Source organism: Glycine max, chromosome 13, assembly GCF_000004515.6.
Source record: "Glycine max cultivar Williams 82 chromosome 13, Glycine_max_v4.0, whole genome shotgun sequence".
Classification (NCBI taxonomy): Eukaryota; Viridiplantae; Streptophyta; class Magnoliopsida; order Fabales; family Fabaceae; genus Glycine; species Glycine max.
Genome location: NC_038249.2, coordinates 13,186,298 through 13,211,410, shown reverse-complemented (window position 1 = coordinate 13,211,410; position 25,113 = coordinate 13,186,298). Strand labels below are relative to the sequence as shown.

General features: G+C 32.0%; 2 protein-coding genes across 6 annotated transcripts; both read right to left on the bottom strand.

Moving 5' to 3' along the window:
- Positions 1–293: 293 nt before the first annotated feature.
- Positions 294–15,229, bottom strand: LOC100820577 (uncharacterized). 2 transcript variants are annotated; one of them, XM_003543860.4, is made up of 14 exons: positions 14,745–15,229; positions 13,773–13,870; positions 13,472–13,558; positions 13,226–13,385; positions 13,008–13,094; positions 11,746–12,495; positions 11,490–11,632; positions 11,169–11,366; positions 10,932–11,022; positions 10,676–10,841; positions 2,025–2,135; positions 1,831–1,930; positions 915–986; positions 294–608 (listed from the first exon to the last, which is right to left on the bottom strand). In XM_003543860.4, exons 1-13 carry the CDS (start codon positions 14,889–14,891, stop codon positions 938–940), a joined length of 2,187 nt encoding a protein of 728 aa, XP_003543908.1. In that variant the 5' UTR covers positions 14,892–15,229; the 3' UTR covers positions 294–608; positions 915–937. The 2 variants fall into 2 exon arrangements, with proteins under 2 accessions (XP_003543908.1, XP_006593726.1); XM_006593663.3 differs by having other exon boundaries at positions 13,220–13,385; positions 14,745–15,090.
- Positions 15,230–16,288: 1,059 nt separating this feature from the next.
- On the bottom strand, positions 16,289–21,687 carry LOC100808799 (RHOMBOID-like protein 9, chloroplastic). Of its 4 annotated transcripts, none has more exons than XM_003541231.3 (7): positions 21,461–21,687; positions 19,899–20,442; positions 19,334–19,544; positions 19,044–19,209; positions 18,173–18,343; positions 17,586–17,740; positions 16,289–17,099 (listed from the first exon to the last, which is right to left on the bottom strand). In XM_003541231.3, the coding sequence occupies exons 2-7, from the start codon at positions 20,434–20,436 to the stop codon at positions 16,829–16,831; spliced, it is 1,512 nt and encodes a 503-aa protein (XP_003541279.1). In that variant the 5' UTR covers positions 20,437–20,442; positions 21,461–21,687; the 3' UTR covers positions 16,289–16,828. The 4 variants fall into 4 exon arrangements, with proteins under 4 accessions (XP_003541279.1, XP_006593727.1, XP_014620749.1 ...); XM_006593664.3 differs by having other exon boundaries at positions 21,383–21,663; XM_014765263.3 differs by having other exon boundaries at positions 21,457–21,663.
- Between the last annotated feature and the right edge of the window lie 3,426 nt (positions 21,688–25,113).

The following is a 25,113-nucleotide window of genomic DNA, read 5'->3' as shown; positions in this document are numbered from 1 at the left end:
CAACCTTAAAACGAATAAAATTCTTTTAACTTAATTAAAGAAAACCATTTTTTTAAGAAAATCATTGAAAACTTGGAATTTTGTTATAAAAACAATAAATATATTAAACGAGTATGAGTTTGCATAAGATTGAGTAGTAATAATGTTGATATCCTTACTCATACTTTTAAATTTTGTAAATAATTATTTATATACAAATTCAATTATTTGTTAAGATTTTGAACCGTAAAACAGGCAAAGATGTAAGATTTATAGTCTTAGAATGCCAAGGATTAAATTGAACTACTTCGGAATATCGAGAAGACATCACTTTTTCAATTAATTGGATGGGTCAATTCACATACTAACAATTCACATCAAGAAAAATTACACCATGAAAAGTAATTACAATGAAACCTAATGACCACTTAAGCTCTATCATAAAAAAGTTGGAAGCTAAACATCAAATCTAGGAACCTAAGATACAAGGAATCAATATTTGTTTCTATGTTTTAACATCATCAGCAGCAGCAACATCAGAATTTTCCTATATGTAGATTGTTGACCACAATAATGAAGTTCCTTTTGTACACCACTACAAAAACGGAGAATAAGATTCCCACCAAAACCTGCAAAAACAAGAAAAACATTTCCATGTTAATCATATTCCAGAACAAACAAAATGAAATAATGCAACACATTATTCTAAACACTGTTAGTAGATAAATTTGCATGAGTCTCACTCAATACAACATTATTAGTGAGAAGTCCCATATGCAATTTACCTAACCATGAGTGTGTTCGCTAACATTTACGTTACTATGAAGAATTATATATATATATATATATATATATATATATATATATATATATACACTTGAAGCAATAATAGATGTTGTTACAATTGTAAATTCCTGATCAATGACAATACTAACCAGAAACATCCTACATATTTGCTTCACTGCGAAAGCATGTAAGCAACCTTGTGACCTTTAAGTCTTTTAGCCCTGCAACCAAGATATAAAAGAAATATTCTTAACTCATTGCACTTGTCGAGCATTAATTATATATAGTAGGCATAACTATTGGAGGAATACTAGCAATACTCTCCAACACTCTTTTTAATATTCTATGATTTGCTAAATTTTCTTAAAAATTACCAATTTTGATATGTCCCACCTCTAAATCAAGAAAGAACTGTTAAATAAGAAGTGAGACCTACCAACATTAATGATTTTCAATAAATTTCAACTAATCATGAAGTGTGTTAAAAAGAGTGTTAGAGAGCTAGCACTCCTATAACTATTGTATTCACAGATGTTTAGCCTCATGATCCCTTCCCCTGCCCTTGCATAGCCACACATGTGTATCTACTACGACTGCAGCATTGTCGATAAATGTAATGTGCTAAAAAGTAACATCCAAATAGGCATTAAATTGTGTATATTAAAACCTGATTCCGACCATTAGATTTAAAGAAAACTAAGGGTGAAGTTGGAGAGTAATTAAAAGAAGTTACTCTAGAGCAACTTAATCCCTCCTCCTTAAAATACCTTAGATGATCTTTTAGAATCCATTTTCATATTTCATTATATTTCTTAATCAATAGCTACAATAATTATCATTATAAAATCTCTGTTTCATTAAATTTCCCCATCTTTGTATGCTCGAGCATATAATGGGTGATCACTGTTCTCACAACAACATATTCAACACATTCATTGAAGCTAGCTTTGGTTACTATTTACCATCATGTTCTTGACAGATATTAAGAATGCAAACTCTCCAATATCAAGTACCTTATCCAAAACCTTTAGAACAATCCACTTCAACTTTAATAAAAGAGCTCACCTCGAGGAAATGTACTTATCAACCTCATCCTTCTTTTCAGGACCATAAACAAACCATTTTTCAGCAGGTGCAGTAGCAGTTTCATCCTTAATTTTGATATCTGCACATTGCTTTCTTTAAGAAAACTTGCTAGAGCCCAAATCACAATGGTATCATCAATCAGAAAAATTAAGCTAATGCATTTTAAAAATTACCTTGCAACAGAACAGCACATTCACTATTATAACTTTTCAACTTCCAAAACACCTGACCATTGTTGTCCAAACACGCAGGCTCGATTCTCATAGCATCAGAACTATGTTTCCCTGTAATATTAGAAGAACAAATGTCAACTGTTACAATAGCAGAAAAAGTAAATTCTTACAAGATAGAAAGTAACCATATGTACTAAAACATTCCTTTTTGGCCTCATTAGGAGCATTTATTTATTTATTTACAAAACCAATTCCACTATTCAGTCTGGATGTTATGAAAATAATGTCAATAGAATTGATAGGCAGATTATTTGGCATTATTTGTGCAGATTTATTGGTCCTTTAAACCAACATATCTTGCATGATTGTATAATTGTAATTGTGTAATTATATCCTTAATTAATTAGTCCAACTGTAGGTTACTATTTATAGCTTTTTAGCAAATTTCAAGACTAGAAATCAAATTGTATCATACTATTTAAATGAGAATTCTCCAAAGGAGAACACACAATTTTTACTCCAATTTCTGAGTTTGACATGGTACCAGTCTAGGTTTCAATCCCAACTTAGTTTTTTTTTCACTGTGCTGCCAATCTCTGAGTTCCCAGTTCTAGTCTCTTGTGCGATACTGTTCACATTGATCCTAGTTCTACTCTCAATTTCTCCAATTTCTTGTTTTTTCTCCTGCGATTTTTCTCAGCATCATATCTATTGAAAAATATGATGTCCTCTTTGTTCATCTTAATGAAAAAATTACTCCACTTGGGCATTCCAGTTCTAGATCTTTATCAAAGGCAAGGAGCTTTGGGGTCAGGTTGACAGATTCTACTCCTGATAAAACTACGCACAAGGAGGCATATGCCAAATGGGAGGTCAAAGACACACAGGTCATGACATGGATCACAAACTCTATTGAGCCTAATATCATCCTCAATCTCAAACCCTTCACCACAGTAGCAAAGATGTGAGATTAACTAAAGAAAATTTATAACCAAAACAACACTGCTCATAGGTTTTAACTTGAACATGAAATTATCATTTTTCAACAAGATAGTCTTTCAATTTTTTATTTCATTTCTCATTTCATGAATCTTTGGGCTGAATATACTGACAATGTCTATAAAAATTTGTCAACTAAAGGACAAACTGCAATCCAAAACATTCATGACACCACAAAATAAGATCAATTTGTTATGAAATTGAGATCTAATTTTGAGGGCATTTAGACCAACCTAATAAGCAAGGCTACTATCTCCTACTTGGATGAATGCCTAAATAAACTACTCTGTGAAGAACCTCTCCTCACTCAGACAAACATGGAACAATAGAAATTTGCCTCCCTTCTTACGACGTATGCAGTACAAGGTAAACCTCCAAGAAGAGACATGAGTACTATCCAATGTTTCTACTATAAAGGTCATGGACATTTTGCTTCCCACTATCCTAAAAAGTTCTACAATTACTGCAAAAAATGTCACATCATAAAAGAATGTCAAATCAAACCACCACAAAGAAAAACAACAACATTCACTGTCACTATTTGGCTCTTCTACTATTTTTAAGGATCAGAATCCACTTGCTTTTATGCCAACTTTAATCCCTGAAATGGTTCAACAAACATCCATTTCAATATTTTATGCTTTGGGTCTTTCAGGTAAAGCTTCTTTACCCAGCTCTCCTTGGTATTTTGACTCTGGCACATCCAATCATATGACCAACAATGTTGTTACCCTTACCAATGTTACAAATTACTCTGGTAATTTGAAGATACACATTGAAGATGGAAACAATTACCTATCATAGCAATTGGTGATATTTTCTCATCTCTTACCAATGTTTATGTTTCCCCTAATCTCACCAATAACTTTATTTTAGTTGGTCAATTAGTTGATAATGATTGCAAAGTTGAATTCTCAAAATCTGATTGTCTTGTGTAGGATCAACACTCGGGAAAGATGATCACAAAGGGACCTAAAGTTAGGCGTCTTTTTCCTCTATTCATCATTGTCACCACATTCTTTTCTGTCATTTATTTCTTGTAATTCTACAACGATTAATTTCCAATTATGACATAAGCGTCTTGGTCACCCAAATTCCAATGTATTTCATGACTTGATGAAATCCAAAGTTCTTATCAATAAACATTTCTCATTTTTTAGTGTTGTTCAATTTGATTGCAATTCTTGTAAACTTGGTAAAAGTAAAATCCTACCATTTCTAGTTCATCAATCAAATGTAAATCAACCTTTTGACATAATTCACAGAGATTTATTTTATGGGAAATCACACCTATAATATCTCATGCACATTACAAGTATTTTATTACTTTTATTGACAACTATAGTTGTTTCACATGGGTCTATTTTTTTACGTTCTAAAGCTGAAGCATTCTCTGCATTCAAATTCTTTCATGCCTATGTTCAAACTCAATTTTCATAAAAAATTAAAACTCTACATTCTAACAATGGAAGGAATACACGTCTCATTTGTTTCAAGAGTTCTTATAGGCAAATATTATATTATCTCAAAAGTCGTGTCCTTTCACACCCCAACAAAACAGAGTAACTAAAAGAAAAAACCATCATTTTGATGTTGTCTATACCTCAATTGTTGTTCACCTTATTAGTCGATTGTCTTCTCCAGTCTTAAACAATGATTCCCCTTTTTTAAGGTTATTTGGTAAGCCACCTAATTATTCCACTCTTCGCACCTTTAGTTGTGTATGTTATGTCCATCTTCAGCCACCAAAACACACCAAACTCACAACTTAATCTGTTAAATGTTCTTTTCTTGGTTATGTTATTGTTCTCATTTACACAAGATTCAGGTTTCTAGAAATATCATCTTTCAAGAAGATACATATTTTTTTGCTACTAACCAAGACACTCACTCTTCTACATCCAAATTTGTTGTCATTATTTTCTAACAATTTTGTAGAAGAATAAGCTCATCCTCCTTTCATGGTCTACTAAAGACATTCGACTGTTCCACCAATTCAACCTTCAATCCCTCCAAGACCCCCTCCCGATCATTCACTAGTTGATGATCCAATGCTTTAACTAGAACCAACCCTTTTACATCACAGTACTCACATTTGTAAATCACCTAAAAAAATATGATTTTTCTAAACATTTATCTTTGACAACAACTTTAGCATTTGTTCCTATTCCTTCTTCATATAAACAAGCAATAAAGCATAAATGTTGGTAGGATACTATAGAAATTGAACTTACACTAGAGGAAAATCAAACATAAGACACTGTTCCATGTCCTCTATCGGTTAAACCTCTTGACAATAAATTTATATTCACTATAAAGTTGCATTCAATAGATCAATAGATCGATACAAGGCTAGATTGATTGTTCTTGGAAATAAGCAAGAATTTGGCCTAGACTATGAAGAAATATTTGCATCAGTGGCCAAGATGACTACTATGAGGACTATTATTGTCATTGCTACATCTGAATCTTGGCAAATTCACCAACTAGATGTCAAAAATGTCTTCCTTCATAGTGACCACAAAGAAGAAGTTTACATCAAACCTCTTACTTATACGCCTTTACCATTATCTAATATTGTTTGCAAGCTAAAACGTTCTTTGTATGGATTAAAATAAACACCACAAGTGTGGTTTGAAAGGTTAAGCACAACACTACTTGGCTTTCCAATCATTCAAAGTAGCTATGATCCATCTCTCTTTCTACAAAGAACCTCAAAAGGAATTGTTATCCTCCTTGTTTATGTGAATGACATTATCGTCACAGACTTAGATCAAAAGGCTATAACTACAATCAAACAATTGTTGCATACAACTTTCCACATGAAAGATCTTGGACAACTCACTTATTTCTTGGGATTAGAAGTATAATTCCAACAAAAAGACATCTTTGTCACTTAACACAAATATACTCAAGATGTAATTCAGCTAGTTGGTCTCACCACTGCAACTACGATTGATACTTCCATGGAAGTTAATGTCAAGTTAAGACGGGATGAAGGTGAGCTCCTACAAGACCTAACTTTTAAGCATGGCAACGAGGCCCGAACCAGTGGGGCCTGCCCCAATTTTGACAGGGAAAATCCGAGTTGACTGGGGTCGGGGTCAGGGTCGGGTTTTCCCCGATAGCCAAATTCGAGTTCGAGGTCAGGGATGGGATTCTCAATACCCACCCCGAACCCGTACTCGAACTCGCCCCGCTAATTATTAATATATATTACACATTGAAATATGAAACTATTAGATTAAATTTTATGTTAATGTTGAATTGAATTTTATGTTTTATTTAAAATTATATTTTTTATTTTATGAAAAATTATATTTTTTAATAAAATTTTATAAAAATGTCGAGGGCAGGACGGGGCGGGGAAAACCCGACCCCCGTCGGGGACGAGGATGGGATGTAAATATACACCCTCGTCGGTTTCAGGGGCAGGAGCGGGGAGGGAAATGAGGAGTCGGGGGCGGGAGTGGGGTAAACAAAACCCGAACCCGACCTGCCCCGTTGCCATGCCTACTAACTTTATATATAATAAAAAAGGTAGGAAGTCTCATCTACCTAACCATCACAAGACTTGATATTTCTTTTATTGTCCACACAATCAACAAATTCATGCAAAATCCTAAACATTTGCATCTTACAACAGTAAAACAAATCATTAAATATTTGTTGGTCACTCTCAATCGTGGTCTCTTCTCTCCTACAAGTGCAACAATACAACTTCAAACATATAGCAATGCTGATTGGGCTGGATGCCACAACACAAGAAAGTATACTATTGGCTGGTATATGTTTTTAGGAAATGCCCCTATCTCCTAGAAATGTAAGAAACAAAAATCAAACTATAAATCATTCACTAAAGCAAAATATCGATCCATGTCTACAACATGCTCTGAGATTATTTCGTTACAAGACCTTTCAAAACTTAGTTATTCACAAGCAACACCAACTTCGTTGTGTAACATCTTATTTTTTGTAAATAAATTAAAAAGGCTTTTTAGTAAAAATAAATAAATAAATACAATTTTAGAGAACGATGAGGTTTTTATAATTAAATAAATAAAAAAAACTAGTTGTAATAAAATAATGCTTTGAAAAAAAAAAAATATATATATATATATATATGATTTATTCATTTAATAAGAAATAAAATTATGTTCTCTTTTATAAAATAATAAAAATAATTAAATAGAGTAAATAATAAGTTATGAGTATCTTAAGTATAAATGGTGATATATTAAATCAGTTTTTAGACTGACGATGCCTTTTTTTCCCCTCATTTTCGTTTTTCTATCTTCTCCCAAAGGCCTTTCTTTTTCCCATAGACCATCAAATCTGTCTCAGAAAAACAACGATTTTGAACTTATTCACTATTGGATCATTGTGAAATTTAAGCAACAAGTTTGCAACTCAATTTCGAATATTCTCACCATTAGGAATTATGAAAAGATGTCAAAGCTGAGAGAAATATTGTTCGCATCATCACTTTTTTTTTCCCACAGAAACCCAAAGCTATCTCGATAAAACTATGATCCTAGATTCTTTATTCGTTGGATTTTCACAAAATCTTAATATGCTGTTCGAAATTCAAATGCACACACCTTCACCGTTGGGATTTGCATGATAACATTCTTGGAGAAAAAAACAAGAATCGCATGAATACAATATAAATGAAGGTTTCAATCCCTTCTCATTCTCTGTAACATTTGGAAATCCTATCAGAGCAACCAAAGGAAAAAATTGAAGAATCTCAAGAATTTGCTAAAAATGCCACTATCACTGTCAGAAAATTAAATTAAAGTTTATTGCAATTAGAGATTAAAATAAACATGTGTAAGAATCCTTAGAAGATTAAATTAAAGTTTATTTTGGAATATTTATTGATTTATAATTTTTATTTTATGGTTATAAATACAATATTATTGTGTTTTATGTACCAATTGATGTTCTGATAAGAATTGATTGATAAACTTGAGTGCTTTTGATGTTTTTGTGCTTTGACCCCATGATTTTGATATAATTGTATAAAATTATTTGAGAGGTTTATTTCCCATGTTGTGATAATTTGAACCTATGATTAATGGTGAATATGTATTGAGATGTGAGTTATAGACTGTGCAATCACACAATTGTAAGATTATTTAAGGACGACAAGTATTGTGATGTAATCCATTGTGGGAACCTGACAATTAAAATGATTTTGAAAACAATTTAATAGTTGTATGTATTACATGTTTCAGAGGCAAAGTGTATGTAATTCATGAAATGTGTTTAGCACTTGATATGACAATAATTGTATTGTAAGTTGTGAATTATACAATAACCCGACTAGTATTGATGTGCAGTGTTAAAAAAATGTAAATTTCGTATTTAGAAACCAGTGTTAAATTATAGCACAATTGTGTTAAACGTGTTTAAAACACGAGTGTGAAATCGTAGATATTATATAATTCATGAACAATGCTTATAAATGAAATATGTGATAAATTGTAAAATAATATGTTGCCTTGAGATTATGATATTATTATTGACATTAAGTATAATTGTCAAGTTGAACATATATTGATTTGTGAGATACGTGTAAACATGTAATGATGGATTATGACACAATGAAATGTGAAATTGTGAATGAGTTTTGACTATGAATAAATATGTGATTAACACATAATGAGACATTACTTATGTTGTAAGCTACGAATTGTATAATAACTCAACCAGTGTTGATGTACAATGTTAAAGAAAAAAATGTAGGTTTTCTATTTAAGAATTAGTGTTAAAGAAAAAATGTAAGTTTCCTATTTAAAAACTGGTATTAAAGAGAAAATGTAGATTTCCTATTCAGGAATCAGTGTTAAATTGTAGCGCAATTGTATTAAACATGTTTAAAACAAAAGTGTGAGATCATAAATATTATATAATTCATTAGCAGTGTCTACATGCAAAAATAATTAAATTAGGAGGGAGAGGCCCCGATGAACTCTTCAGAGTATAGGTCTTGGAAATAACCTAGTTTGAGTGCTCCTTTAAGCCTATGTTAATCACATGATTAAAGCATTCTCACAAAACACTATGACTCTAACTGATTTCCCTATGATTTTACTTAGTAATAATGACTTGACATACCCATTATATGGTGTCTTTTGTTATGTACTCTTAAGCGCCCCAGTGTGATTTTTCACTAACATAATACCACATTACATATAGGCTTGAGTCTTAGCATAACTATTATATAACGCCTGCTAATTGTTCATTATGAAATTGATGTATTATTATATCTTGATCGAATTATGTAATTCATGTGTAATGTGAAGTTGTCTTATTTCTCTATTAGTTAAGAATGTGATAACTCACTCCCTATGTATGATTTATGTTTGAATCTTGTAATAATCTTGAACTTTATGTTCGAGGAAGCAAGTGACTAGTGAATTGCTTTAAGCAACCTTGTACTGAAAGACATCAAGACACAACACTCTAATAGAATGTGACATTAAGATATAGGATTTTATATTAATTATATGAAATCTTAAACAACCTTGTTTGAACTGAGATAACTTTATTATTTATTTGGAAAGTTTAAATATAATGTAGAAAAAAGTGAATGTGAGTCTTTTACCTCTTTAAAAGGCTTGTATTTAAAAAAATGTTTTAAAAATACTTGTAATTAATATTTGAATTTTTATTCCTTTATTAGTATATATGCGAAGAATAAAGAATGTCACACGTTGTATGTTGATAACACAAGTACCATACAAATTGCAACAAATCATATATACCATGAAAGAACAAAGCACATAAAGATTGATTGTCATTCAATGAGATAAGCCTATGACCGCAAAATTATCACTCTGCCTTATGTCTCAACATCTATTCAACTAGCCAACATCCTCACCAAATCTTTGACACATCAAGAGCATAATTTCCTAATTAGCAAATTGATGCTGGTAGATTCACCATCAATTTGACGGAGAATGTCAATAGAATTGATAGATAGGTTATTTATCATTATTTGTGCAGATTTGTTGGCCCTTTAAACCAACATATCTTACATGATTGTATAGTTATAATTGTGTAATTATATCATTAATTAGTTAGCCTAATATAGCTTACCATTTATACCTTTTTAGCAAACTATCAAATTGTATCATACTATTTAAATGAGAATTCTTCAAAGGAGAACACAGTTTTTACCCCAATTTCTCTGAGTTTGACAAATAAGTGCTCATGACGCAAACAATCAATTTCTCATACGAAATAGCTGAATTTAAACCAACTGGAATTAAACATTTTGCAGGATGTTGCATAAGTGAATACTATCGTGTGAGGAAAGAAACAAGACAAAATGATAATAGCATTGAAGATCAGTAATATTGCAAATAAAATTCTAGTAGAACTAACAGTAAGTATATGATATACTAACAGATATTTGTCATATAAGCAGATATTAGTTCTTTTTCATGCTCGAGTAATCATTAAAAAAATAGTTTTTCATTTTCCTGTGTTAATTATTACTTGTTTGCAACATGGATAGTCTTCCAAATGGCAGAATTTTGTACCATCAGCTAAATATTCTGACATTAGAATGAGATTGAAGAACTTCAGGCCTCATAACATACACAATGCATAATTCATAAACATCATAATTCGTAACATACCTTTTGGAATTGTGCCCTTTAGCTTAAGCACCACAGCATGAGCTTGAGCCACTTCACTTTTCATCATTTTAAGAAGAGCATCATGCTTCTCCATTCGAAGGGGAGCCGCATTTGACAGAACAGCTTTAACCATCTCATTCTGCAACTTCTGCCTAAGACCCTTTTCCTGTAGATAACATGCATACAAAATTATGAACAAAATGTAACAGCAAGGACAATCCAGATACAAAGAACACAACACCTTGTCTGCTGTTACCTTTTCCTTAGCTGCAGCAATCTTGTTTTTTGCTTCCTTCACTTCTTCTGCATGCCTTGAATTTTGATCTTCAATACAACTCCTCAGTTTGCTGGACATATTAAGCAAGTTTTCAACCACTTAAAACAAGATTATGAAGACAACAGAGAAAAAAGAAAGATATGGATAGAGATGAAAACAATAAACTAACAGCAAAATACACGATAAAACTTTTCTAATTGGACTTGAAATACTTACTCAGTAATTAAAGCTTCATCACAAAGAAAATTCAGCAGTGTGAGCTTTTTAGATAAATCCAAATTGTAATATCCACCAACGCCTTCTTGAAGCCAATCCAAAGGAAAATCTTTTAATATATGATCAGATCCAGCAATTAAATCCTCCAATGGTTTCAACCATGAATTATTTCCATTGCTAGTAGTCAAGGATGGAGACCTAAACCCACCAAAGTCATCCATATGACAACCTTAATCCAAGATTCCAAGTATATCATAGAAAAATTATTTCCCCCAAAACTATACACTAACAAATAAATAAAAGCTATAAGGGATAACTCACTCATTTCCTGAATCAGTTAGTATCAAGGTCAACACTCTAATTTGAAACTGAACCACTAAAGTGTTTTGTCCTCGACGCAAATTTTGTTTACGCACTAATTCTCTTAAGATGGCTTCAGCTTCTCCCTTCTTGAGATCAAGAGCCTGATTAAAATAATACGCAGGAATAAATCTTAAAAAGCACTTGATAAAGCAATTATGAATGACTGACAAAAAATTGAAAGAAAGTTGTCAACAGAATTAACAAGAAGGCAAACCTTTCCAAACACTCTGCAAAACTCTAAAAGCTGCAACGCATTTCCAACATCTTCAGGTGGGAGCTCAGTGTCCAATATTTCTGTTAACTCAGTTCCAGGGGGCAAAGGAATTTCCTCTTCAATTTTTTCCACCACTAAATTCATACCAATACTTGGGAACGTTGCTATTCCTACTTGGAACTTGGCACCAGCATTACCATCTACAAGTACAGTGTTGTTCCAATTTTCACCATGCATATGTTTCATATCTGGATGTTTAGAATTGAATAAATAATGTTTTGGAGCCACAGTCACAGGGACAATGGGATCATTTGCTGGATCTTCAAAAATAGTGTCAGGATTTTTATGCATTTGTGGTTGCACCTCAGAGAAAGGGTTGCCTTTGGCATATTTTCCAAACAGTAAAAGATCATTTGCAGCCTGAGCCTCTGGACTGTCCATCAATATATGAGCAGTATCATGTTTTCTATCTACTTTTGTTTCCTTTTTAGAGACTCCGTTGCAAACTTTAGTTTCATCATTTGCTTTTCCTTTTGCTTCCTCACTTGGAACTTTGCAAATTTTAGGCCTTTTCAGGCTCTTCTTTTTGCCTGCACTCTCAACATTGTTCTCATTAGATATTTCCTTTAATTCTTCACGCTTTGTTTTCTTAGATTTTTTGGTTGATGCCTTCTGACTGATCACAGGGTCAAGTTTTCCATCTGAAGAATTTTCCTTTCCAATTTCTCCTGAGAGAAGTACTACAAGCTCCTGTAAGAGATAACAAACAATCACATCAACTAAAATCCATAAGAGCGTATAAGAGGCTATGATGCATGGCCAAAAGTACAAGTATCACATTAGACCAAATGCTCTAGGTAAATATGACAATTTAAAAAGAAAAAGAATATGGATATGACAATATATGTTAAATAAAATAATTATATTTATAAATTACTTATATTTTATTAACTTGTTTTTCTTGATTTTTGTTCATATAGCTTGTATTTATTCTGGTTTGCCAACAAGTATGATTTGAATACATTGTGCATTTTAAAGTATGGGTGCATCATAGGTAACAAAATTTAATCTAGACCATACAACTAACACGAATAGTCAAGATTAAGTAAGTAAAACAATCTGTATAATCGTAAGGCAAGAATTAACTCCTCTCACTAGATACACCACACATGCACATATGCATATAAACCCTATGCACCAATCAGTAAAACTTATATGCCAATAACTAAGACAAATAAACCAAAATAAAATAACTATGGTACCTTATCTGATGCAATTTGCTTCATAGGTGAAACAGCTTTGCTCACCGGAACCTTGTCGGAACTTGATTTATTAACACGTTTTTGCTTCTGTCACCATTAAAAAATCATGAATTTGCATGTGAAGAGGAGCTTCATAAACCAGCAAACATAAGTAAACTTAATTGTCAACCACAAGATATATGGGATGGGGGATGGAGAGAAAAATAGCACACCTTTACCTCAGTAGCTTCCTTTGAAGGAAAAACCCTATTCACCTTGTTCGATTCCAAATCATTAGATTCAGCAGTTTTTGAAACAAGCATTTCAGACACTGACTTGAAACCAGATGCCTTGGCTGTATGAAATAATTGACCAGTAGGTAGTTCACCTTGTTTTTTCCTACGAAGATCACTCCTCTATTAGAATGAACCCACGGATACAATACCAACTCAAAACACACATTCACAAAGATAAAAGAAACTCACCGGCAAAAACTGCAGTTGCAAAAGTTTCTACATTTTGGACACATCCAATTACCCAACTGCTCCACCTTTTCTGCCTTCTCCCCATACCTAATTCACCACAAAAAAATCCTCAGAAGGTAAAACACATTTTGGTGATTTCTACATGTGTGTTTGGAGTTTGGATACTCGTTGCAAAGCAATTAATCTATGGACACTTTTGCAAAGCAAGAAAGTCTTCACCATAAACATGGCCAAAAATATGCTTAACAAGATAGAATGATTCACGGGAAAAAATAACAACGTTTATATTACCGAACCTAACCTGTTTAAGAGGCACTTGTGGCAAAAGTTAATGGGACAAGGTTTCCCTTTCTTCATATTCTTACAAGAAACAGCAAAATCCCTGGTTTTTTGCCGACACTTCAACGTGAAAACCAAGCAAACAAAAATGTTATCATCCAAACAAACCTCAAAATCTAGAACAAAAACAAACAAACTAAACGATACACAAAAAGTAAAAGTAAAACAACATTGAAAACATCATCATCATACAACCCCATCCACCACAGTTTCCCTTTTTCACACAATTCCCACATCCAGATTCCACCCTTAATATCCAGTGTGTAACAACTGGTTCAACAGAATCAGTTATCCATGACAGCAAGTTAGTTCTCCAGCTCAACAAATTCGTTGATATTCAGCTAAGGAGTTACCAATTAGACTTGGTATAAATACCAAACGCATAGTGTAATGATTCATTCTAGAATGAATCGTCTTCGATAGACTTCAATAGAGCAAGGTTTCCCCTGATTTTTTCCTTCTCTCTCTTCAACTCTATTTTTATCTGATATTCAATGGAGTTTCACAACTTTGAGCCCTCTCTTCAAACCACCACACGCCACAACACAAAACAGCACAAAACACAAAGTAAAAGCAAATCTACAACATCACAAACATCGTCATTATTTTCTTTTGGTACAAAACTAAATATACCCTCTACGAAAAACAATCCTACTTCACTATGAGTAACAAAGTTCTCCTTCCAAAAATCTAACCAAACTACGTATACTCAAACCTCAAACTTAAGACTACTCATTCAGCTGAAACAACTTCATAAACCATTACTATATAACCCCACACATCAACCAAAGTTCCCACTTTTCACATAATTCCCACGGTCCCTCACATACCCACATTCAGATTTAGCACTCTCCACAAACCAGCACACCCCACAACGCAAAAACACAAGAAAAAAAGAAACGGGTATTCTCAAAATCTCAAAAAAGAAAAGCACCTGGTGACAAGTTTTCCCATTTGCAGAATCGTAGATTCTGCTTCCCACTATTCGAACTCCGCGAGAATTGGAGCGCTTCGGTTTCACGCCTCCGGCAGCAACCTCGTTCATATTCTGACTCGAGTTGGAGATTGCTGTAATAGCCATTACAGTTGTAAGAACTAAGAACAACACAGAGACCCACCAACAAAGACTCTTTTTGCAAGTGAGTTTCGAACTAAGTCTGAATTTCTTTCTTACAATGAGACATTTCAGCAGCGTAGATTAATAAGGGTGATGTAGTGAAAATTCTAAACGCTCGTTTTTTGGGAACTTTTGTTTTTCCCTCCTTCGACGGTGATGTGGCGGGAACAGGGAAAGTGCGAAATGAATTTGGATTTGCGTGGCCAAATTTGAATTTCGCAGTTTTCGAAGGGTTTCACTTTTTCAACGTTTCGTTCACTCTCTTCTCTCTCCTTCTTTTTGATTAAAAAATGAAGGATCGTGTACTTTAAAAACATATGGAAATGGTTTAGAGAATAAAGAAAGAAAATAACTTAACATAAAATTCTTGCAGAATCTCGAATTAAGAACTTCTCTTTTACTCCATTAATTTTAAGATAAATTTTACATTTATCTTAAAGTTGAGATTCAGATTTATACAACATTATCTCTAATGTAAGATATCCCTGAGTTTGAGAGAATCACCATTAAATTTTTTTTATGAGATGTTTAAATTAAAAAGGGTAAAACGAATTATGTATACATTTGAGATCAATTCAAAAAAAAAAATCATGTATCGGAGATAACTTTAAATAAATGGTTTATTTGAAGGATGTAGAAATGTAAAATTTATCTTAAAATTAATTGAGTAAAAGGAAAGGTCTTAATTAGAGATTCAGCAAGGAATAATATTAAGTTATTGAGTTTATAATTTATTTTAAGTTATTGAATTTATAACCCGCCATGCCTGTGACTCATCGGGTTAGTGAACCACGCTAGGTGGGACAAAGAAGGTTGGTGGACTGAAGTCTCCACCCTGTCCTATCAAATTATGATGGGTTGGTTAGCTAACTCGTCCCGTATTGCCAAATGAATTTCATTAAAAAGGAAGCTTATGTATTAGGGACCAAATTAAATATGATACAAAATGTAAAGAACTAAAAGTGTATTTTAGCAAATAAATAAAGAATATAATAATTAGACCATATAATAAAATAATAAGTAGAAAACATTAAGAAAACATAATTGCAAAACTGCATGCCCATTCTTCACTTTTGTTTTTCAATATCTTTAAGAAAGAGCTTTTTTCCACTATGAATATCATTAACAATCTGATCGAAAACCATATAGTACAAAAGATAAAATTTTGATAGTATTAAAAATGAAAAACTTTATTCAATGTTTTCAAAATATGAAAACTTGTAGACAGTAACAGTGATATATGTTTGTACTTTTAATCACAGTATATTTTATTATTAGCCTTACAAATTTATACATATGTATTGTTCCTGCAACTTAAAATTTCTAGATCTGTGAGAAGATGAATTGGAGACTTTGGAATGTTTGTACTTTTAATGACAGTATATTATATTATTAACCTTACAAATTTATACATATGTATTGTCCCCACAACTAATTTTTTTAGATTTGTTTGGAACAATCAGTGAAAACTCTGAGGCATGTGCTGACAGCATCCGAGACAGAGAAAAATTATGTCTATACAGCTCATTTACAATAAAATGGACTATAGCACATATTAATCTCTCAATTGTGGAGTGTGTAATTTTTTAAAGTGGAGGAAAATAACTTTCTATTTTAAGCATCTATCAAGTATGAGAATTGTACTCTAATCTTGAAAATATTAGTGTTGGGTAACTTAGTTTATTGGGCCGGGGACTGAGCGCGCTTACACAATTATACTTTTGTAACCCTATAATATTTTTATACTAGAAGAAACAGTAGAGCCTAATCTCAGTGATTAGTGCCTCTAATGCACTTCTCACTTTTTACTTCCTTTTTTAAATGTACATGTCTTTGTAGGGCAGTTGTCACTGCCTTCCTTCCAAGGTAAATCTGCTTCAGAAACCTTATGACATGTTGCATCAGCCAAATATCAATATATACTCCAAGGCATCAACAGCTGCTGCATTGACCGATGCCAGTGCATTTGGTGGGGGCTCCATGAAGAAAAGGAATGAGCTTAAAACAATGATGAATATGGTGAATATGAATACTGATTTGCAAGAATCACCATATTTTCTAACAAGTTTAAGTCCTTCTTGACCAGTTCCTGATGATGAATCATTCAACTGAAGTATTGGACTAGTTAAAAAGCCATATGCCATGCCTGAGAAGGCTGCTCCAAAGTGTGACCTACAAATCAGTCAGCCACCAAATAAAGGTTTCCATTTTACAATTTAAAGAATATTTTTTTATAAATATAACTTATTTTTTCCTCAATATGTTTCTTCCATTTCTCTATTTTCGGAGAAATTATTGTATGATGTGACTCCACCTCATATCTTTAGTCCTGAATCCTAATCAATCTCCACATGATGTGTAACCGAGTTTTTCCAATTACAAGAAAATGTTAATAAAACTTGGTTATATATCACGAGAAAATTGGCCAGGACCATAGTGATACCAGACCATACAATAATTTCTCCTAGTTTGGCCCTCATGCATATTTTTGACATGCCAAGCTTAACTATTTCACATAACCTTGATATGAAAAGTGGACTTGATCTCATAGGATGAGATCAAATCATTTGCATGCATGTCATTTTAATTTTGAGTTTCTTTCATATTTGTTTGAGTTTCATGAGTAAAACTAATTTTTCTGAATAATGTATGCCATACCATTCGTCAATTGGACCAAAGTGGCTTAATATGAAAATAAGAGCTGTCATAATAACTGCCTTGTGGAACAGGTTCTCTGAAGCATCACTTGCAATAACGTCTTTGTTTTGAATTTGATACATGAGCCAAGCACCAATTATTGCAAATACAGGTCCCTGATTACAAGTTGAAGTTGGCAAGAGAGTTGAAGACAAAACAAAAGGGATCAAACAGAAAGAAAGGTGTTGCAAAAGTTAATCCACCTTCACTAATCATTTGCAGAAAGTTTTGCATGAAATTTGGCATAGTATATGTACTTAATTTAACAAAAATGATTCTCACTTGATTTCTTTCATACCCTTAGAACTTGTGCAAATTCAAAGCCATTATAATTGGAATTTGGGATTAATCAAATTGATGTAGTATCGTTGTTCACAAACATTAAACATGATGGGTGAACGGCAAAATCTTCCTTGGTTTTAGAACTCACATTAAAATATAATTCTCTAGAATTCATTATAATTGAAAAATGAAATATTATAGCATAGTGACTAAAAAAAATGTTGAACTAAAAGGACAATGGTTTAGAATTTTAACATGATACTTACAGTTCCACCAACAGTGGGATCTGGTGTATGTAGAAAACTTATGAAGTTGCAAGCAACTCCACCCAGTATGTAGATCAAGAAAAATGTAAATGAACCATAGCCTTTGCAAACTTGAGGCCCAAATGTTAAAAGGGCCCAACAACTGACAGCCATGTGAAATATTCCTGCATGCTGCATATAAAAAATTACTATGAAGCAGGCATAAGAAGCATAGTCACAGGAGATTAATTTAGCATCTGAAACATATGTCTCTTACACAACAGACAGAGGACACTTTTTCACTTTGGTTTTGCAAAGTGTTTCTAGATATCAAGATTGCATGTGTGATGCACAATATCAACCGATACTAATCATGATAGTTTTAAGCAATGAGTTCCATTCTTTCCATGCAAGTATATTCTAGACTGTAATGGTTGTATTTTAATGCTGTTAGTTTGGAAGTTAAAATTTTAAAATAGAGTCAATTCCAAAAATAAATGTAGTGTAATAACAAAGCGAAAATTTAGAGTTTAATATATTTTTAGTCTCGGCCAATATGACAAATTTTTGTGTGTCTTTCAAATTTTTTTGTTAATTTAGGTCCTCATAAATTAAGTTCTAAAAATGGTTCTTATCACCATTTACTGATGACATGACATGCATCTAGACTTGTCTTCCCACATGTCATCTCAGAGTAGTCGCTAATGTGACTTGCCTAGATGCATATCACCAAAATTCACCATATTTGCAGGGACTAAAAACATTTAACCCGGAAATTAAATCAAACACCAGAAATTAAAGCATGTAATTTTGACAAACGATGATGAGTGTCATGTAAACAATGCTCTATATCTGCAGAATGGAAACACAGACCCAATTCTCAATCTTGTACCAGAAACATTGGTGTTACAAGCCTCCACCATTCTCCAACCATGATCAAATGATTTATCTTTGCTCCATATAGTAGTGGAATAGAAAACAGCTCTAAATCAGAGTTCCTTATAGGACTTGCTATTTCAAATAGAAACACTGCAATGTTTACAGAAGCCAATATGCCACTGCACCAAAAAAAAAATTTATAATATGACAAATGTTAAACAAATAATGAGTAAAGAGAGTATGATAGCATCAAGAATAGTCATTGAAAGGACAAAATAAGAACTATGACAGAGCAGGACTTACATTAGGTAGAGACTGGAGGTTTCAACATGCTGCTGTGAATCTATAGCAGACCTTGGACCATGCACACCTTTTAGTCTTCCTATATCCACATAAGCATTTCGTTTCCTAAAGTTTGATCTTTCAATGTCTTTGGTAAGAGATCGTTTTGGTGCTAAATTTTCTTCACTACGATTCTCGACATACGATGGCACATGAGGTTCTTGGTTTGCTCCTGCATATAAAAATACTAACACATTCACCTTTGAAACAAACTTGCTCTTTTCCCAGTTAAACACAATGTTTAAGTGGTTGAGATTTGAGAAGAACTAGTCAACTAGAAGAGAAGGATAATAAGAGAGTGTAAATAGTCTATGCCCTGACAGTGTAAAAGATTTTTACATTATCATCCAATCAAAAAACTGTCATGCATCGTAAGTTGGTTGACTTTTATGATAGTATTTTTCTTAAAAAAATACCAATGATAATTTCTGATTAGTTACCCGTGTAAAATGTTATATACTACAGTGAATAGAAATTACACTCTGAATGAAAAGGCATAATAATAATCAAAGTAACTACACTTTACCACGATTTAGTTTGCCAAGATACTCATCAAGAGATTCCAGTCCAGTTTTTGATCTAGCATGATCATCTATGTGATGCACCTGTATCACCTTGTGTGATGAATCAAATGTACTCAATTTTGCATTATCTTGGAGTTTTCCAAAATAAGAATCTAATGACCTTAGTTGCTTCTCAGTAGAGCTAGAACTTGCTGAACACCAAACTCTGGAAAGGTTTTCTGTCTTTGAATAACATCCCTGAATGAGGCTTAGGTGACTGTCTGAACCACAAAGTTTTGTCACATTCTTATGCAAAGAACATCTGTCATGAAGTATGCTCCTAGTAACATTTTTCTCTTTTATGTTTGATTTTGTGAGGATATTGTTGACTTTGTTCCATGGTTGGCAACTCCTGCAAATTTGACCAGGAATTGAAGAGATGGACCTATGCAGATTATCACACTCAAGCATGAACCTCTTCTCATTCTGCCGCATTATATTTTGGGTTGGCAGATTTTGGTCCTTGTAAGGCGTTTTGTAGAACATAGGAAATGCAGCCATGAAAACCTAAGGAAAACAAAAGGATGAGCCATATCTAAAGGAAGAAAGCATTGTTGTGATCTTGAAAATTACAGTATGTGAGACAAACATAAACCATGATCTTCATAACATTACTGGAATGAAGTCAATGAACCACAATCAAAAACAGACCTTGAGGTTATACCAGGTTTTGTTTGGTTTAAAAAATGTTTTCTGTAATTACAAAAGTGTCACCTTGCATTCACTTTGTTTCCTACAAGTCTTTGAAAACAGGAAATAAAGTGTAAACAAAGGTATATTTTTGTAATTATTCATGAAAACAGAAATCTTCTATTTTCTATGGTAGTACTCTTGACTTCTGCTTAGTTGCTTTTGGATTGTTTTTTACATGAATTTCTCATAAATGTGGATCCCATATTGAAGCAAACACGCATTTAAGCAAGAAACTGTCAGATAACAAGAATGAAAACCATGCTATTGGGTCTGCGTGCATAGAAAGACAGTGGAGAGAAACCAATCATTTCAAACTTCTTGGGACCAAGTTCGTACAAAAAGAAAAAAAGAGTGTTCAGAGTAAAATCAATAGTTACAGTACTGAAAATCTATGAGGAGAATCACAATAGTAACACTGTTTTTCAGACTATTAACGCTTGTTAAGCAGCCCCAAAATATTTACACTTATATCATAAATGTAAAATTGTACTAATTCTAGAACTGTATAGTATTATTTCAAATTTTACACTAAAATTAGCTTGTGCAACCAAATATAAATAGCCTTTTCTAGCATACAGAAACTTAAAAATTCCTAAAGCAACAGAAGGAGATTCCCGTAAGGCCTTGGTTGTATCGTTTTGAAAATGATGAAAACCAACGTACTGAAATGATGAAGAAAGAAACAAACACTAGACAACATGAAAAATAACTTCCTTCCCCAAAATAGAGGGATAAGGGTACTTGTTAAAATTACCAAAGTTCAAGAAATGATAATAGATAGAAGCCAGCTGAAACTGAAAGGCACAAATGAAAGGTTATTGGACCTACCCACCTGAATCTAATAAGGTGCTACTACAATGCCAAATTAGTATAATTAAGACTTATATCTATAAGCTAAAGAATTGCATAGGAAATCGTGGAGAAGTTGTTACGTAGTACTTCCATTAATGGTATAAGGCTTCATGGTGGTTGTTAATTGACATTGACAATGATACACAATGACAACTAATTCTCTAGTCATTGTGCCTTATCTCTCTTCAGCCATTCATGGTTTGCAACAAGAGATATGCCAAGTTTGTGAGCCAATAAATGCAACTACTAGAATTCGGGTTGGACCCACTTGCCACTTTAAATTAATCTTACACGTTGCGTGCTTAGGCACCTCTAACTTCGTTGGGATTTCAATTCAATCATATGAAAAATGTATGGCTTAGAACTTCTTTGTTGGGGAAAATTAAACGTAATGTGCTAAGGTAAAAATATCTGAAAAAAAGGTTGAAGCATGTGTGGTCGAGTGTTAATTGTGATTTTAGTTTCAATTCTCAATTTTTTTCTGTTGAAAATATATAAAATCCACTATAAATTCTTAATTAAATTGGTGGTCCTCACTCTTTAGTGAATCTAAATCTCAATGTATAAATCTTCATGAATGTATTTGTATAGAAAGATAATTCCAGCAAGGACAATAGTCAATAGGTCTAATGCAAAATTTGATGATTGGACCATTGTTGACTTGTAATACTAATTCTTTCAGCAGCCAATAGATGCATATATAGATATAACACATCTCTTGGAAGAACTTTAACTTTTAAATAACAATTTACTCGAAATTTAATCTGGCCAAGATTATTTTGTTCATGTGTCGTGCGATGTAATATTTTAAGAGTAATTTAAATTTTCCAATTTTGCAGAAAAGAAAAAGGAAAAAGCGCTAGTGTTAATTTATTTTTTTATACAAAAGATGTTTAATTACTATTTTAGTCTTTTAATTTGTTTTTGAAGTTTAATTTGATCCTCTTATTATTAAAATGTTTAATTAGGTTCTCTAATTTTTAAAAATATTTCAATTAGATCCTTTTATTAAAAGATATCAAAATAAGAGAAGGAGAAAAAATGTTGAATCCCTAATATTGACAAAAAAAATTAGCAATTAATATATGTCGATAAAAAAATTAGGTCCTTTTATTCTAAAAAGTTTCAATAGGTCTCTTATTTTTTTTAAATGAGTTTAATTTAGTTCTATTTAAAATTAAATTTGATTTGATTTTTAAGTTTTTTTTGCCGCAGATGAAAAAAAATGACCAAATTGAATCTAATTTAAAAAATAAATGACATAACCAAAGCTTTTAAAAATAAAAGGACCTAATTAAATCACTTATAAAATTAAACAACCTAATTGAACTTTTTTAATAATAATAGAATGAAATTAAACTTAAAAATAAATTAAAGGATGAAAGAGTAATTAAGAAGAAAAAAAAGATTACAATATCAATAACATTTTTTTCTAAAATATAAATGTATACGAAACGTCAATGAATTGATATACATGCAGATCACGACAACTCGGATATAGCAAAGTTTGTGCTGTTCCCTTTTTTGGCATTTTAGTTACCGAATCTCGTTTGGTATGAATTGATGAGTACGATGGGAATATTCTCATTTTAATATATTTTATTCACGTTTATTTATTTATTTTTTTTACTTTCATCTTTATAAAGTATTTTTAAATAAAATTCAAAACCAATATATCTAATCACGCTTTAATTAATTTTATTTAATATCATTTTAAAATTTACCCTTATTTAATTTTTTTAAAACAAATAAAAAATATTTAAGTTTAATTCCTTTAAATATTTAAGTATTGTATGAAATACTAAATGAGATACAATGCAAATAATAAAAAAATTTATTTTTTATTTTCCTAAGATAAAAAAGTTATAACTATGATAGAATAATTTAAAGAGGTAATTATATTGACCCCTATGATTTACTCATCTTACATGTGATATCCCTTCATTTTTTTACCTAACCACCCTCTAGTATTTTTTAAAAATGTCCAGCAAATGAATATTATATTTGATGAATATATTACAAACAATGAAACTTTAGAATAGTTATTTTTCGTTTATAAAATTACTAAATGAAAATTTCACAATAAGATAAAAAAATACAAACATGTTTAAAAAATTAATTAATAAGTTAAAATTAAAAAAGGGATTTAAAAAGTTGGGAAAAGATATAAAGTAATTGTTTTTTCTTTAAATATTATATAAAATGAAAAAATTAGACCTTAGTTAATTTTTTATCTTACTACTGCTAATTTCAATAGTAGCTAATAAAAAAAAAAAATGAGACTGTGATGGAACCTCAAAATGTGATGGAAAATCTCTTTGAACCCACCGTTCCCCCCAAAACCTCCATATGGGTTGATGGAGGAGATACCAATGTCTCCTTTAGGAAAAAAGTCATAGGATGACCTTCGGTACAGTGCGGTGACAGAAACTTGTTACAAGAGAACGCGATGAAGTTGGAGTTTGAAAATGAGAATAGGTTGTTACCAAAATTCACCATTGAACCGTTGATTCATGAGAACTTGTGCCACCCTTGGAAGAAATGTCTAGTGAGTAAATTACTGGGTAAATCTTTGGGTTTCATGATTATGAGGGAAAAGCTTAAGGCGATTTGGAAACTTAAGGGTGGATTTGACTTGATGGATGTCACCCACAATTTTTATATGATCATTTTTTAGTTGGAGATAGACAAGGAGAAAGTCATTAACGTCATTATCTCACTTTTCGTTCTTGGTCTCCAGAGTTTGTGGCGGTAAAAGCTAATGTGGATATAACCCTATCCTGAATCCGTTTTCCAAGTCTAGGAATGGTGATTATGGGGAGAGTGTCCTTGTGACTATAGCTTCTACTATAGGTAGATAGATAATGCGTAAAATATGTTAGGTTCACATAACGATAAATATATCTTATGCAATAATATTAGTGGACTCGAAAGATTGGATATCAAACTCAAATAATTAGTCGTTATTTTCTCAATTATTTAAGTATATTAAATTAAATAGAGATGATTAAAAAGAGGATTTAAATATTTTTATGATTTTGGTTTCTATAAAAAAAACAATTAAATGAATATAAAGAGAGAGGTTTTGAGTTATGATAGGAGTGACAAGGGATTATGACTCACTAGTATCAATTTTCCCCCAATTCTAGTTCTAATAAAATTTCTTCCCTAGTTGATTTCCAAAATCAATTAAAGCCCATGATCAATGTTAGAATATGATATTTGCCTTAAATCAATACCCCAATAACCATGAACTATCAATTTAAGTCAAAGTATAAAATCATTTTTACGGATGATTTATTAAAGATTAACTAATCTATCAGAGATTACCCAAATAATTTGATCATGATATTTGGTGCAAAACATTATCTACCTAGATCTACCAATTACATGCAGATGATCACTATTATGCAATCGATTGAGTATTAAAATGGTCGGTTCCAAATAAATATTAAAATAAGAAAGATAACTAATTAGCATAAAACAAAGAGGAATTCCATTAAGAACAAAGAGAGGAATACATTTGAATAGTTACATCATAAATCCTAGACTAGGGGGACTAGCCACTCATGATTAGAGCAAAACAAACAACCCTATATAAAGTAAACATAGACAAACCAATAGTTAGGAACA

Bases quoted from the DNA above. Each gene is read 5' to 3' on its own strand.
- LOC100820577 (XM_006593663.3), bottom strand. From the start codon at position 14,891: ATGGCTATTACAGCAATCTCCAACTCGAGTCAGAATATGAACGAGGTT. The intron at 13,095-13,219 runs GTGTGCTATTTT...TAATGGTGACAG, and splicing joins AGGAAGCTACTGAGGTAAAG to AAGCAAAAACGTGTTAATAA. The intron at 1,931-2,024 runs GTAATTTTTAAA...AGCAATGTGCAG, and splicing joins ATGTGCTGTTCTGTTGCAAG to ATATCAAAATTAAGGATGAA.
- LOC100808799 (XM_003541231.3), bottom strand. From the start codon at position 20,436: ATGGCTGCATTTCCTATGTTCTACAAAACGCCTTACAAGGACCAAAAT. The intron at 17,741-18,172 runs GTAAGTATCATG...ACTTGTAATCAG, and splicing joins ATCCCACTGTTGGTGGAACT to GGACCTGTATTTGCAATAAT. The intron at 17,100-17,585 runs GTATGGCATACA...ACTGATTTGTAG, and splicing joins TTTGGTCCAATTGACGAATG to GTCACACTTTGGAGCAGCCT.